The sequence below is a fragment of the Strongylocentrotus purpuratus genome, unplaced genomic scaffold (genome assembly GCF_000002235.5).
Source record: "Strongylocentrotus purpuratus isolate Spur 01 unplaced genomic scaffold, Spur_5.0 spur5_contig_812, whole genome shotgun sequence".
NCBI classification, from domain to species: domain Eukaryota; kingdom Metazoa; phylum Echinodermata; class Echinoidea; order Camarodonta; family Strongylocentrotidae; genus Strongylocentrotus; species Strongylocentrotus purpuratus.
In genome coordinates this window covers 992,808-1,008,921 of record NW_022145516.1, presented here as the reverse complement: position 1 = coordinate 1,008,921, position 16,114 = coordinate 992,808, and the positions used below count along the sequence as shown (strand labels likewise).

Genomic DNA, 16,114 nt, shown 5'->3' with positions numbered 1-16,114 from the left:
ATTTCAATCATTCATCATTTTCTGATCGTTTGTCCGAATTATTTCAAACTTTCGCCTTCTGTTTATTTCATTTTTCAGCTTTCATACAAATGAAATTATTACAAGGATCAGATTGCCCTTTAAGTATCATAACCCCCCTCCCCCACCCAAAAAAAAAAGTCCTACTAATTGTGGCGAGTGTGGATGGAACAGTAGCTTGTGCAACTGATTTATAATATGTGTTCCAGGCACAAAACTGTGAAGTGCGGATAAAAGGAACAAAAATGTGGTAAACTGACTGCTGCTGTGTACCCCGGTATATGTGAACAAGCCTTTATTCAATAAAGGTATTACAAAGTTTTGGTATATGGTCATGAATTTGGTTCAAATGAACATATTGGAAGCATATGCGATCCTACAATCGTTGTCGCGGTTGAAATCGAGTCTGGAGTTATGAAATTGTAAATAATAAACTCTTTATGTTGTATAGCTCCCTCTCAAGGTCAAGATATTAATTAAGTTATAAAACAATGTTTCTTGACTAAAATCGACCAATGAACTATTCCCGTTTGGAAATTATATATCACAGCTACATATTCTAAGATTTTCATGGTCGCAGCTACCATTGTACGGCCGTAGGCGCTATTTGAAATTCATCAAAATTTACTGGGAGCACCAGTAAATTTTTATATTCAATTCAGGGGCTAACTGATTTGCTAGTACTTATAATACATCCACAGGGAAATCCAAATATATCAAAATTGTAAAGAATCACTATCCACCCAATTTTCAAAATTTCCCAAAGCTTTGTATTACCTTAAAGCACTGTGGGTACAAAAATAATCCCAATAAACTCACCTATTGAAGAAGTTGTGGAGGGTGGGGAGGATGGGAAGGTCTTCCTCTCTGGCTTGAAAGTCATCCTCGTACCCTGCTCAGAGTCTTCATGTGATGCCTGACTTTCATGTTCAACTGTGACCTTTACATTAGGATACATCTCTGAAAGTTTGTGGATGTCAGTTTGAGACAACGGGCAATCCAGATTTAAGAACTTGAGTTTTCGAAGCGAACTGTCTTTCCCTGTCCTCTGTTTCGGGTTGTCCGTCCGTCCGTACGTACGTCCGTACAGTTTATTTGAAAATAAACTGAACTTGAACTTGAACTTGATACTCTGAGGAAAGTCAACCTTGCACCGGTTAAATGTCAGGACAGTTACTCCTTCAAGTTTAATTGACACAAGATGCATTAGGTCAGCCATGGGTACAGCTGCTGATGCACCTTCAAGTTGTAGCTCACAACCTGAAGATGTTTGTGACCAGTTAACAGAGGTAAGTTCTGCATCTCCTAGCTGCACCTTTTTTGCCTCAACAAACTTCAAACATGGACTTGTCACATGAACTACATGTAATATAGTCATTAATGTTTCAAATCTGTAGCGATCATCTGTAACAAATGGTTCAAGATGGATGTTGGTCAGATGTGGCATCTTGCATAATCTAATGTCTTTGACTGACTTGTTCACTAGCCATCCTACAAAGTCTGATAACACCAGTGATACGATATTTGGACAAGACATAGAAATATCTATTAACAGGCTGTCCCTAGTGCTATGATATGAATAATACCTGCCCGCACATCTTAATTTAAGCTCCCTCAAGGATGATGATGAATTGACCTTATGAGAGTATGCTTGATCGGATGGAGAACATTCAATCTTCATTTGCATATCTAGACTCTCTGCTTCTGGAAAAAAAATACTGACAGCCAATAGTGCCTCATGGAGTGTTTCGCGAGAATACAGGGACTTAATGCAAGCTGTGATGACAGATCTCATAGGCTTAGGCATATTCTTAGGCATGCGGGTTAATGAATGTAGATGCATCCAGTGTATATCAATGGCGATATGCTTCACTACCGGACACAATGGAGCCAGTATGGAGATGACATCTTGGACGTGATCGATACTATCCCATATTATTAGATGAGTCTCATTATCGGTGCTCATCCACCCGTCTAAATGTACCTCCAGTCCAGCATCACCCCTCAAAACAGTGCGCTTCCCAGATTTCTTGCCTGAATAAAATAAGACAATAAAACAACCCATTTTTGTGGCCTCCCAATTCACAGGAGAGTACACTAGACAGCATTATATAATAACTGATGAAAATTTTGCGATGAGCCTGAGGTAATTGATATAACTAGATGGACCTTCGACCGCACGCAGTCGAAATTGATGCCTCCGCCATGGAGCAATTTTACAAACCAAAAACAGAAGCGAGCTATTTTTGCATACATAATGAGCCCTGTGACCTTTGACCTCATTACCCCAAAAATCTAATCAGTTCATTGGCTCTGCAAGATAAATACATGACCCAAGTTTGGCGGGAATCCATCAATGGGTTCTTGAGATAAAGCGATCACTAGCTAGTTTTGCATACATAATGAGTCCTGTGACCTTTGACCTTAGATCTCGCAACCCCAAAATCTAATCAGTTCATTGGCTCTGCAAGATACATACATGACCCAAGTTTGGCGGGAATCCATCGATGGGTTCTTGAGATAACGCGATCACGAGCTATTTTTGAATACATAATGAGCCCTGTGACCTTTGACCTTGGATCTTGTGACCCCAAAATCTAAAGAATTCCTTAGCTCTGCAAGATACATACATGACCCAAGTTTGGCGAGAATCCATCAATGTGTTCTTTAGATAACGCGATCACGAGCTAGTTTTGCATACATAATGAGTCCTGTGACCTTTGACCTTGGATCTCGCAACCCCAAAATCTAATCAGTTCATTGGCTCTGCAAGATACATACATGACCCAAGTTTGGCGGGAATCCATAAATTAGTTCTTGAGATAACGCGATCGCGAGAACGGGACGTACGGACGTACGTACGGACGGACGGACAACCCGAAAACATAATGCCTCCGGCTACTTTGTAGCGGAGGCATACACATGAATAACACAATCATATAATCTATCTAGCATATCCATCTAGTTGATAAACACCCTTCATTCCACATAACATGTTTACAAAAATGGTGATTTATAAAAGACTATTTCAAGAAATAGAAGAGGGGTGTCTAGATCAGTACTGTAAGAGTTAAAAGACTCCTCAAAATATTTTCTTTTCATCCTGATCCCAGTTTTGGCTCCATCAAACACATGTGGTAAATTAAACGACTTTACTGAATCTATCCAGATATTTTACTGAATTAATGAATTTTGTAGATTGACACTACATGTACTTTGTATACATGTAGATACTACATAGGGAACAATAGGAAATAAGTAAATTTGTGACTTGATGTCTAATGATGTCTAATAACTTTAACTATACCAATAACAATAATTATAATAATAATAATAACAATAATAATAATAACAATAATAATGATAAAAATAATGAAAATTATCATCATAAAAATAGCAATAACCATAAACACATTTGTATATTCCAGGGGATGCTAAAGGTGCCTAGAAAGTCCTATTAGTACCTCTATTAGAAGCTTTAATTCAAGCTGCCCTAAGGCACTGGAACAAAGAATAACTTCCTGTAGGGTTTCCTTTTTCCACAAGTGGAGAGTGGCAAATTTTAGATTAATGTTTTTAAAAGGACATTAGTGCTGCGACAGATATCTTTTCACATACCTTCTCTTCTATGTATGAAAGATGGATAGGTATGCCAATCAAACACACTCAGTCTTCGAGTGTGAAGTAGAACTCCTTCTAACGCCTTCGACTATGAAATGTAATAGAAAAACATGAAAAGGTCTCATAAGATATTTCTTACTCTACAAAGAGCCTTCACCCATAATTGATGTGAATTTACATTATAATAACAACATTATTTATTCAACTTTCTCTTGGATTATTCCAAAGCAAGATGGGCTAGAACAACCACAAAAAAGAAGCAAAATTAAGAAAAAGGACCTCAAACATTTTAATGGAAGGCGTAGATGCCCGTTGTGTATAATTTATTATCCATGACTTTCCTTGATGGGTTCATCACGTCATATAGCATATTGTTTTAGTACATTATTTGTTATGCGAAAACCATTTTTATGCAATACTCTACCTTTTACTAAATTGGTCCAAATACAAAATTTTCGGCATTTTACCTACAATGTATAATTTGTTTAAATCATTGTAGCATCTACATGTATGTGATTTTATAATTCCTGGATTTGGTTTCTGTTGTTGTCTCTATTTCTGAAGAAAACACCATAACCATACCCATCTAGCAATGCATTTTCCAACCATAACATTTAATTCCTTCGAATTTCAAACAAATTCATTTATATTAATATTTCAAATATGGTTTAAAAAAAAAAAAATCTGTATATGTACCAAACAATCTGCCATAATGTGCAACGATGGCGACCCGACACATGCTCTGGTAGGGGTTGCTCCAGGCTTTATTTCATTAGGGATGTGGGATTGGGGTTGTATTTGTTGTTGGGGTTAGAGCTGGGTTTGTGCTGGGTGTTGGGTGGGGTGCGGTGTAGGTTTCTTAGCCAGATTTTGGGATTGGGAGTCTGATTAATGTACTGAATTGCCGTGGAGTAATAGTAGCTGTAGCAGGTGTCGTTAAAGCACATTATATATTATATGTACAAAAAGAATTGCAATCTCACTACCACAATGTTATCATGCATAAATTGTATTTTACGTGTAATTTTACTTTGTCACCGATGTATACTTTGTAAAAGAAACTGCAAAATCGGCTCTCGGGCCTCAATTTAAAAAAAATGCATTTCCTATTTCCGATTGGGCTGCTGTGATTAACCTCATTTCTTCTGGCGAGGGAGGGGGCTTCCAGTGCCCCCTAAATGATTTAATATTGGTTGACTTGAAAAGTAGGTTTAGTATAGCACACTTATAAATGTCTTCAGAAATAAAATCATCTCACTATAGTCTGATGCTCTTGAGATTTTATGTTAAATTTGGGCTTTTACAATCAAATTATGGGTACCTAAGACATATTGGCCATCACGGCCTCATAACTACAATGTGCCATTGCATTTTGATGTGGAAACAGATATTTTTTGTGCTCCCATTACCTCAGAAATTAGTTTCAAGCGGCCTTCTACTTTTGTGAGTAGTAGGACAATCACCCCCTGGAAATCCCCCCGAAATTTCCCCCTAGGACAATTACACCCGCCCCTCAAAATTATATTGGCTCTTCTTTGGAGGTGTTTTGATAGCCTACATATGAAAATATTTTATTTAGCATACCAACAGAATAAATGGACTTGGGCAACAATGATCGATGGCTACGAGTTATGCATACAACCCTTGAGTGATTGTAATGTTTCTTTTCTAGATATGTGAAGCTTGATCATATGAAAAGAGCCGAGGAAGGATTTAAAGGCATTTATAAAGCATGTGATCAAAATACAATGTTTTGACCCTAGATCCCCCACCCCCCCCCCCCCCACAAAGGGATAGTGAATGTATGGGGGAAGTGTTTTGGAATTATGCACCTTCAGAAGAATAAATCTTTGGAAAGACAAGTAACCCCCATACGATCATATATCTCAACATTGTGCCGGGTATCTAGGTACCAAAAGATATCATTGTTTTCCATGGGGAAGACTGATTTTTCTGACAAGGCAGATTACACAAGTTTTTTGTTTTCAATTCAAAGTTTATTCAACACTCTTCATAAAAACATTTAAAACATACAAATACAGAATGGAGTTATAAATATAAAAAAACACAAGAAAGTGATAACAAATACAATGGCAATTTATAAGAGCATTTGGGATAGGCAGAAAGGAGGGAAGTTCCTTATATAAAAGCCTACCCCTAAAAACACACATACATGAAAACGAGAACAACCAAATACATGGATTAGGCAGCAATGGTAGATGGCTACAATTAATTTATGCATACAAACCTCGCATTTTGTAGTTGCGTTACCAGATGAATCTTGGTCGGCTGTCTTGCCTATCTGAAATGAGTTGAGGAAGAATATAAGAGCATTTATAAAGATCGTGATCCCAACAGATGTGACCCAAAAGAGGGTTGTTTTGGAGTTGTTTCCCTCAGGGGAAATTAAAGGTATGGGAAATCTGTTTTGTAATATATGAACCTTCAGAAAAATAAACCTTTGAAAAGACACGTAACCACTATATAATCATATATATAACCATTGGGCCTGCTATCTATAAAGGACCAAACAAGATCATTGTTTTCCATTGGATAGACTGATATTTTTGACAAGGCAGACTACACAAGCTTTATGTCTTCTTATTATATACTGTACCTTTCACAGCTTTTGAAGTGAAGGCATTTTTTAAACCATAATCATGGAAATGAAAAACCTTGCCTATTTATATAGTAAAAGGTCATGTTGGGTATAAACTTGGACCTAAAGTAGAAAATGGAATTGAAAATCTGTGGGTTCAGCATAACATAAAGATCTTTGTCTCTTATAACTGAATGTTCAGAACTTCAGACATCTTCTAAATTCATGAATTCAATTCAATTTGCACTAAATGGGTATAGATATTTTTAGATGCTTTTCCAAATTGAAAGGTTGTACAATTAATTCTGCTTTTCTTCCCAGAACAAAGCCAAGAGAGTTTAGATAAAATATTTCATTCAAATTTTGGTTATACTCTAATACCCTTTTTATGTGATAAAAAATGACTAAAGCTTGTGGAGGAAGGGAACAAAGCAATCAGAAACAAATCAATTTTCTTTTTTAAACCTATGCAATTTTTTGTTTATCATAATAAATTTTTTCAAATAAACAAGGTGTGCTTAGTTTGTGAGGTAGCGGTAGGCAAACTCTTCTTATCTGACTTTGGTCCTCTGCTCACTAAAAGTCATAGATCTAATACTATATATTTTTCACCAACGATTCTGTTCTGGATATGTTTAATTTTGATTTGATTTTGATCTTTATTGATTTATTTCTGTTTGATTTTCTTTTTCTTTTGCATTTTTAGAAATATATAACAAAACAAACATTGCAAATTTACACATGACAAATGAATATATGTAGAATAAAGTAAGGCTGACTGTAACTAATCAAAAGCATCAAACAGGAGGGATGACAAAATAAGCAAAGCTTGATAGTATGAATACCCTCAAAGGATACATAATAATACAAATATGGAGGGGAAAAAATATTGGTAAAAGGGGATAAAGACAGAAAAAAAAAAAAGAAAGAAAGAGGGGATGCACATCAAGATTCACAGATGTTGTAGTTCAATTAAAGGTAATACAAAGTTTTGAAAAATTTTGAAAATTGGGTGGATGGTGAATCTTTACAATTTTGATATATTTGGATGCCCCTGTGGATGTATTAAAAGCACTAGAAAATTTAGCCCCTAAAACACTTCTGCTTTCGCGAAAAATTGAATATAAAAATTTACCGGTGCTCCCGGTAAATTTTGATAAATTTCAACTAGCGCCTACGGCCGTGCAATGGTAGCTGCGACCATGAAAATCTCAGCATATGTAGTTGTGATATATAATTTCTAAAAACGAGAATAGCTAATCGGTCGTTTTTTGTCAAGAAAAATTGTTTTATAGCTTAATTAATATCTTGACCTTGAGAGGAAGCTTTGCAACATTAAAGCCCAAGTCCACTCCAAAAATAATTTACTTTCAATAGAAGCAGAAAAATCAGATTAACCAATCAAAAAAAGTCTGAGCAAATCGGATAACTAATAAGAAAGTTATGAATTTTTAATGACATTAAAAACTTTTAAAATCACAAGACAAATTGGCAACTCACTCATGAGTCTGTGACGTCATGTCCTCACTATCCGCTAATTATTTTCTTTATATTGATGATATAAATTTCCTACTTTATCCTTAAGAATCTTATTTTTTCACACCAACATCCAAGTTATATTACCGGTAATAGTAATATGTTTTTGTGTGGATGCACTAATATAGAGTAATTTTTTCCAATTAAATTATGAAAAATGTGAATTTTGATAAATTATTTATATAAAAATCAATAATTATAAATATACAATATACAGAAAATAGTATAAATTCTTCAAAGTTCATAAAAAGATTTTGTGAAATGTTATGCACGCAATGTGATACAAATCATATAACCTGGGCAGAGGCATGGGGAAATAAAAAGGGAAATTAATGGGATTAAACCATATAGAGCAATTGATAAATAGTGAGGACATGACGTCACAAACTGATAACCATCTTGGCAATTTGTGTTGTGATTCTCATTGTTCCATAGTTTTACATACTTTTTAAAAAATTCATAACTTTCTTATTAGTTATCCGATTTTGCTCAAACTTTTTTTGATTAGTTTGTCTGATTTTTCTGCTTTTATTGAAAGTAAGTTATTTTTAGAGTGGACTTGTCCTTTAAGAGTTTATTATTTACAATTTCATAACTTTAGATTCGATTTCAACCGCGACAACAATCACTGATATTATAGGATCGCATATGCTTCCAATATGTTCATTTGAACTAAATTCATGACCCCATACCAGAACTTTGTATTACCTTTAATCAGTCTAGAGTATTTTCGTGCAATTCATGTCAAGGCTTTGGGATTGTCTTTTAGTGAAAAAATTCCTGCAGTTTTACATTACCAATTTATGTATAATTTAAAAATTTTTGCCACTTTTCACGTTGGCAATTGTTATCAAAATCAGTTTCATGAAATGGGCCCTGATCTACCCATATGATATGAGATTTATTTAACATTATCGATATTGAATGAAGAGCATAAGGGTATTGTAATAAACTCTGGAAATGATAAAGAGCTTGAGTGTTCTCAAGTAACATAATACACTGATGTAGTATAGCCAGTGGCGGATCCAGGATTTGCCGATAGGGGGGGGGGGGGGGCCTAAAATTTGAATATCGCGCCGACCAAAATTTCGCAACGACTCAGCCGGCCGCTGAATAACCGGGGGGGGGGGGGGGGGGTAAAAGCACAATTTTTTTATTGTGTAACTTTGAAAGCTAATTAATTGAAGGTGATAGGCATTTCTTTTAACATACTTACGGCAATGAAATACCTTGCCTGACCACTCTTTCAAAATGGTAGATTATCACTTTGAGCATGTTTGATCCAACACTATAAAGGTTGAATCCAGCATGTTAAAAGTATCAATCTGAAATTTTGAAAGAGTGGTCACTCCTCGGCCCTTTTAAATGGTGTTTTAACATTTCAGTTTTTAGAGTGTACAAGATTTATTGAATAAAGCACATAAGAGTATTGTAACAAACTCTACAAAATACTAAAGAGCATTAAGTGTTATCAAGTGACATAGTGTACACTGACACAACAGTAGGAAATATAAAAGTGAAATCTGAAAGTGCTGCAAGGTAGAGGGGGGGGGGGGCATTGACATTCAGCGTGTTTCTATTAAAAGCCATTATCCGGTTAATGGCTGATAAGGGATACATTTTGCCTAATAGAAACTGACTTTCTCCACCATTATCCGGATAATGGCCGTGAGAGCTGTGTCGCGTTTACGGGCAAGAAGGATATTGCAGGGGAAGCTAACCGGATAACGTAAGTAGAAACTCGCCTCGTTCCGGTTGAGTGCACATAGCGGAGAGAAACCGGAAATCAGAGTGATCACGTGATCGGAATATTTTACCCCGACGCGCGCGACACTACAATCCCAGGTTGACCTAGCAGTCCCACAACACTTTGCAGTGACCTTGGCCAAAGTTCGATGAACTTTTATTCACGGCTGTGTAATCGGAGCAGTGTATCTATCTGGATAATGCGCGTAGATAGAAACTGCCCTTCCCTGCCAATTGTAGACTATTTTCTTCAACCGGATAAATTCATTTTAGCTAATGGAAACACGCTGATTGACACAGAGATCTCGGTTATGGTAAGCAATATGAAGATGATAATTGGTACACATATTGAATAAAGTATACACAACATGCTTTCATCCAATGTTGGCAATACCCTATACTGTTACATGAGGACTAAACAATGTGAAAATAGAGTACAAAGCATTGTATATTAATTCAAATCAAATATTGGTCTTCTTTCGACGTGTTTTAAACTTTAATATGATGATGATTCACATCATTTGTATGGCGCCATTTATCTGTTTCAAAAAACATTCAAAGGCGCGAGCTCCTCCAATAAAGTTGGCATTTAAATGTCTGAAGGAAGAGGTGAGTTTTGAGTGAAGCTTTGAAGTGGTCAAGGTTGTCAATTTCGCGAATAGATGATGGGAGGGAATTCCACATGCGAGGAGCAATAGAGGAACATGCTCGGTCTCCATATCCCTTGAGATGAGTAACGGGCATCTGGAGAGTAAGGCCAGATGAGCGAAGTCCAGGGCGAAGATGACGCCGCTCGATTAAAGATGACACATATCCTGGGGTCTGACCATGAATTGCCTTAAATGTGAGCAGCAGGACCTTGAATTCAATTCTGCTCTTGACAGGAAGCCAATGTAACTCAGTCAGAACAGGAGAGATGTGATCATGTTTCCTCAACCCAGTAAGCAAACGTGCTGCTGTATTCTGTACTGCTTGAAGTCTGTTCAAGGTTGCAGAAGGAAGGCCAGCTAGAAGACAGTTACGTAAATCAAGTCTAGATGAAATAAGTGAATGAATAAGGCTTTCTGCTGCCTTCCTCGTAAGCAATGGTCTAATGGCTGCAATATTACGAAGCTGGAAGTAAGCAGTCTGACATACCTGTGAAATGTGCCTGTCCATTTGCATGGACTGATCGAAGTAGACCCCAAGGTTACGGGCGCTCTCCGTAGGAGAGACAGACACATTGCCAACTTGGAGGTCCACGGAGTTGATCTTGTTCCTCATGTTGAGTGGAGAGATTATAAGGTATTCAGACTTGTCATCATTGAGTTTCATGAAATTCTTTACCATCCATCGACGAATATCAGCAAGGCACGAGGTCATCCTTGTAGCTTATGGCCTTTTCATCACTTGCCACTCTTGGATCAAATGAATGTCACATACAGCTGAGTGTCATCTGCGTAGAAGTGGACTTGTAGACCATGTTGACGGGCTGCGTTCCCAAGAGGGGAAGTGTACAACGTGAAGAGAATCGGTCCGAGGACAGACCCCTGCGGAACGCCGTAGGTCAAGGAAGCTTCATCCGACACAGTTCCATTGATGTTACAGCCTGTCGTCTGCAGTGAAGATATGACCTGAACCATTCCAGTGCAGTGTCATCGACCTTCAAGTCCCGTTGCAGCCTCTGGAGAAGGACTGTGTGATCAATCGTATCAAATGCGGCAGATAAGTCTAAAATAATTACCATATCTGCTTTCTTGTTGTCGACTGCCCTCAGGATGTCATTATATATTTTTAGAAGAGCAGTCTCCACGCTGTGAAGCCTCTTGTACGAAGACTGCATGGTCTCATGAAGGTCATATTCCTGAAGGTGTGATGTCAGTCTTTTGGCGACTACTTTCTCGAGAACTTTGACGAGGAAAGGCAGGTTAGATATGGACCGATAACTGCTCATCTCATCACGATCAAGGGATGACTTCTTCAGTACAGGAGTAACATGAGCAAGTTTCAGCTCCTCCGAAAACTTCCCTTGGTTAAGAGAAGCATTGACTATCCTTGAGATAAGCTTGGCCATCAACTCATCATTTTCCTTCACAACTGAGGTAGGAATCGGATACAGGGAGCATGACTTAGCAGGGGTCCTTCGAATGACTATATGTACCTCTAGCGGACTTGTGGGCGCGAGTGTATTCAGACGCTCACTGCCAGAGGAGGTTATTTCGTTGTCTAACTCTACTCCATCACTTGAAGACATATCTGACTGCAGGTTGCATCTAATAGACTCAATCTTACCAATGAAATACCTTGAGAATTTAGAGGCTAGATGTGGAAGTGCCGTAGTTGATTCAGTCTTCCGGTGTAGGAGCTTGTTGATGATGGCGTAGAGTGCCTTCTGGTCATTTCCACAATCAACTATGAGTTCATTGTAGAAGTCGGCTTTAGCTTCAGCAAACAATTCCTTGACTCGATTTCTGTGCTTTCTGAAGATTTCTTTATAAACTAAAGCCTTGGTCCGCCTCCATCGTCGTTCAAGCTGTCGCCGCTTTCGTTTCGCATCAGCGATATTCTTGTACCAAGGGACTGCCGGCTGTTCCACAATAACACATGTTTGTAACGGAGCATGTTTATCCAGCAATTCCCTCAGCATTACATTATACTTGTGAACTAAGTCATCAACAGACCACAGGAGTTTGAAAGTAGACTTGACTCTTCAATATCCAGTCTAAGCTGAGCCGGATTGATGGACTTCAACTTACGGTAGGTGATCTTCTTCTTCACATGCTTAGGTTTCTCTAGCTGAAGGAGACAGTGGACTGAGCTGTGATCTGATATGGAGTCCTGTGTAAGCACAGAAATAATGTTCTCGGCATCAATGCGGGTGATGACCAGATCTAGAATGTGACCCGACTCATGAGTAGTTTCGTCCACTATTTGCTGCAGATTATGATCAAGGAGTAGTCTCTGCAAAGCTCTGGTGTCGCTGGATTATTGATTATCCCAGTGGACATTAAAGTCTCCAAGAATAGATAGTTTCCCCGTGAACAAGGAATGTCTATCAAGCATAGCCGAAAACTCTCGGATGAACTCGGTGAACGTAGAACTGTTCTTGCGTGATGGTGACTCTGAACAATAGAAAGTACATGGTCATCGTCGACTACTACTCACAGTTCATTGACGTATTTACTATGACTTCAACTAGTAGCAAGGCCGTGATCAACCACATGAAAGCAGTATTTGCTCGCCATGGAACGCCATGTGAACTGATATCGGATAATGGTCCTCAATTTGCAAGCCAAGAGTTCCAGAGCTTTGCAAAAGACTGGGATTTTCACCACACTACATCGAGCCCACATTATCCGCAATCCAATGGCCTCGCAGAGAATGCTGTGAAGATTGTCAAAAGACTCATATCCAAGTCACAGCACAGTGGACAGGATATCCACAGAGCTCTACAAGTCTATCGCAGTTCACCACTAGCATGCGGAAAGTCTCCGGCAGAAACTCCTCTACAATCGTCGACTTCGATCGAATCTCCCTATGCTTGGCAGTTTACTCGACAACCAAAGGATCGATACTCGATCAGTGAGGGGAAGAAATGAGGAGCATAAGGTGAAGCAAAAAGAGCGATTCGACAAACATGCTCGAGACTTGTCAAAGCTAAAGCCTGGAGATCATGTCATACTCCAAGACATGAAAACCAACACCTGGTCGAAACGTGGTATTGTCAGGTCTGTCCAGGATCGAAACAGATCATACCAGATCGAGACAGAAACAGGAGAGATACGTCGCAGAAACAGATGTCACCTTAGGCCAGTGTACGTCAACAACAAGCCGAGTCTAGTCCATTACCAAAACAGGATGACTTAAAGCTAGATGACACTGCATAAGCTACAGAGCAACCAGCATCTGAAGAAAGCTCAACTACGTCATCAACCAGAACCAGAAGCGGACGAGTTACTAAACCGCCAGATCGCTTGAACTTGTAAATAAATGAAAGCGAACCACAGAGAAAGACTTTCGCGTTTTGTAAATAATTTATAGTTACAGAGTTCAACTTGGACTTTAAAACATAACTGCAGGATTGCATGAGCATGACATATATATGTGCATGTTATAGTTTACCAGTATAACCGGATTTAATCAGTCACTTTGATTACAAAAATCAACAGATATCACTCAACCTGAACGGAGAATTCCAGTATAGCGAATCGCAACCTTGAAAGATATGGACTGTCGCGTAATAAGTTATATATTTGAAAGCAACAGTACTCCAGCTTTAAGGGACAGAATAATGCCCTAGTACAGTCGCGAGTGTACAGGTAGTCCACCCTGTCACTCTGTACAGTTTAAGAATTTTTATATATGTATACGTAAACCTCTTTTAAAGAAGGGAGGTGTAGTGATAGCTACATGTAGTTTAACAGAGTCTGCAAATACAGACTAGCATGTATAACTAAATATAGAATGACCTGCAACCCATGACTCATGCCAGGTCATGTTATGAAACAAGGAGTACTTGTACAATACATATCTACAAAGATGTCTGACTGACAAAGAGCCTCAATAAAGCCATACAACTTATTAGTTCAATCAAAGCTCTCCAACTGGTCTTTTATAAGAATATAATAATAGTCAGGTGGCTTAGCGTCAAATTTATCGATTATCGTTACCGGCCGGATACAAGCGCCATTTTTGGTACAGGGCTTCCTTAGGACCTACTAAACGATATTAGGACCTACTGCACGATATTAGGGTAGGAGCTCCCGGCAAAAAACAACAAAAAAGGGGTGGTGGGCGGGGGCGTTGTCCCGGAGCCCCTGAATATGAAATAAGGTGAAATAACATTGATTTTGTTGCTGTACAAATGCAATTTTTGGTACAGGGCTTCCTTAGGACTTACTAAGCAATATTAGGATAAAAGCCCCTTGCAAGAATTTTATGTAAGGGTGTTGAAGGCGGGGGCGTCGTTCCAGAGCCCCCAAATATGAAATAAGGTAAAATAACACTGATTTGTTGTTGTTCGGATGCAATTTTTGGTACAGGGCTTCCTTAGGACCTTCTGAATATTGTTAGGGTCAGAGCCCCAACCAAGTATTCACAAAGGTGCGATTTGGGGGCGGGGGCGTCGTCCTAGAGCCCCCAAATAAGAAATAAAGTAATATAACATTGATTTGTTGTTGTAAAATGCAATTGTTGGTACAGGGCTTTCTTATGACCTTCTGAACGACGTGAGGGTAGAAGCCCCCGGCATAATATTCATATATGTGTGAATGGGGGCGGGGCGTCCTGTCAGAGCCCCCATGTTATTGTTAGATCACATTGGTTTGCGGTTATGCGACCGCCTGTTTTTGGTACAGGGCTCTTTTAATACCTCCTGAACGATATTAAGGAACGAGCCCCTGGAGAAAAAAAAATCATATAAGTGTGAAGGGAGCAGGGGCATGTACCGGAGCCCTCACAAAATCACGTTGATTTGTTTTAATCAAATACTTTGCATATTCTGGGGGTAGAATGTTGTGAAGTGCCAGTAAATAGTCCTATCCCAAAAAACAACAGAACACGGTCATGCAGTAAATTAAGGTAAGTGGGTGTAGCCTCATAAACTGATCTACACCCTGTACATGGCAATGCCACTGTATTTTTACATTTTAAACATTGGAATGTGATACTAAATCACTACCTTTCCTATTTGACATGGATTTTAAAAAATAATAATAATTCAAGATGCATGCGGACGGGTAGGTTTATACAGTTATAAAAGCCCTCCCCCTAACACACTCTTTGCACCATTTAGTGTCCAACATATCGAAGGCATGAACCCCTCATGACCCCTCGCCTGTAATTCAACAATTTGCAGCAGGAGGTTTTCATGCCAAGTACAGGCCCCAAGGATAAACGATCAGCCAAGGAGTGGAGAGATCACATGCTGAAGAAGAGCGCTACTTTCACGTTCTCGAACCAGATCATGAAATATGAAGCCCTCCTACTCATCCTTATCAGAGCTCACAGAGAGAAAAACTTCCCACTGTATGTGAAGGTTCTTCGCCTTGGACCATGTGAACTATTCCAGATGGACGCCTGTTCACATTCGAGATATGAAGTCTTTACCAGCCACTGTCAAGAAGGAGTTTGATCAACACTCACACTGGGTTCTTTCCAAAACATCAAACAAGCTTTGATCCCTTTTGACCAGGCCCATGAGCAAAAGAACAGGATTGTGAAAGGTGCAGATGGCGCTATTGGACTCCTGGAAAACCCTGCTGCTCTTAGACGATGGATGCTCTCTGGACCAGAAATGGCTAGAATGCTGAAAAGGTTTGGGGAAGTGTACTACACAGAAGATGATATTGAGAATCCTAAGAACTTCCAGCACCATTAGCAAGGTCTCTTATCACAGAAGTCGTTCCAGAAACAAGTCAATGCCCTTTATACAAGCATGAGGCAAACGGGTAATCCATTTTCGGATGAGTTTAATGATCTTGTAACGCTTGGCAGTTGCAAATGCACAGACAGAGCTGTTGCTAACACAGTCCACACTTTGGAGGAGACTAGAAGGAAACAGTACCAAGAGTTTTTCAAGACTGAGCTTGATGAGCGCACCCACTCATTAATCCA

At 38.9% G+C, this 16,114-nt stretch overlaps 2 protein-coding genes across 2 annotated transcripts; one reads left to right on the top strand and one right to left on the bottom strand.

Moving 5' to 3' along the window:
- Positions 1-11,066: 11,066 nt before the first annotated feature.
- On the bottom strand, positions 11,067-12,146 carry LOC115921145. Its single transcript, XM_030978286.1, has one exon. The coding sequence runs from the start codon at positions 12,144-12,146 to the stop codon at positions 11,067-11,069; it is 1,080 nt and encodes a 359-aa protein (XP_030834146.1).
- Positions 12,147-12,612: 466 nt separating this feature from the next.
- Positions 12,613-13,098, top strand: LOC115921144 (uncharacterized protein K02A2.6-like). The gene has a single exon (XM_030978276.1). The coding sequence runs from the start codon at positions 12,613-12,615 to the stop codon at positions 13,096-13,098; it is 486 nt and encodes a 161-aa protein (XP_030834136.1).
- The last annotated feature ends 3,016 nt before the right edge of the window (positions 13,099-16,114 follow it).

What these genes read in the sequence shown, in the direction of transcription:
- LOC115921145 (XM_030978286.1), bottom strand. Translation starts at nt 12,146, where the DNA reads ATGCTGAGGGAATTGCTGGATAAACATGCTCCGTTACAAACATGTGTT.
- LOC115921144 (XM_030978276.1), top strand. Translation starts at nt 12,613, where the DNA reads ATGGTGACTCTGAACAATAGAAAGTACATGGTCATCGTCGACTACTAC.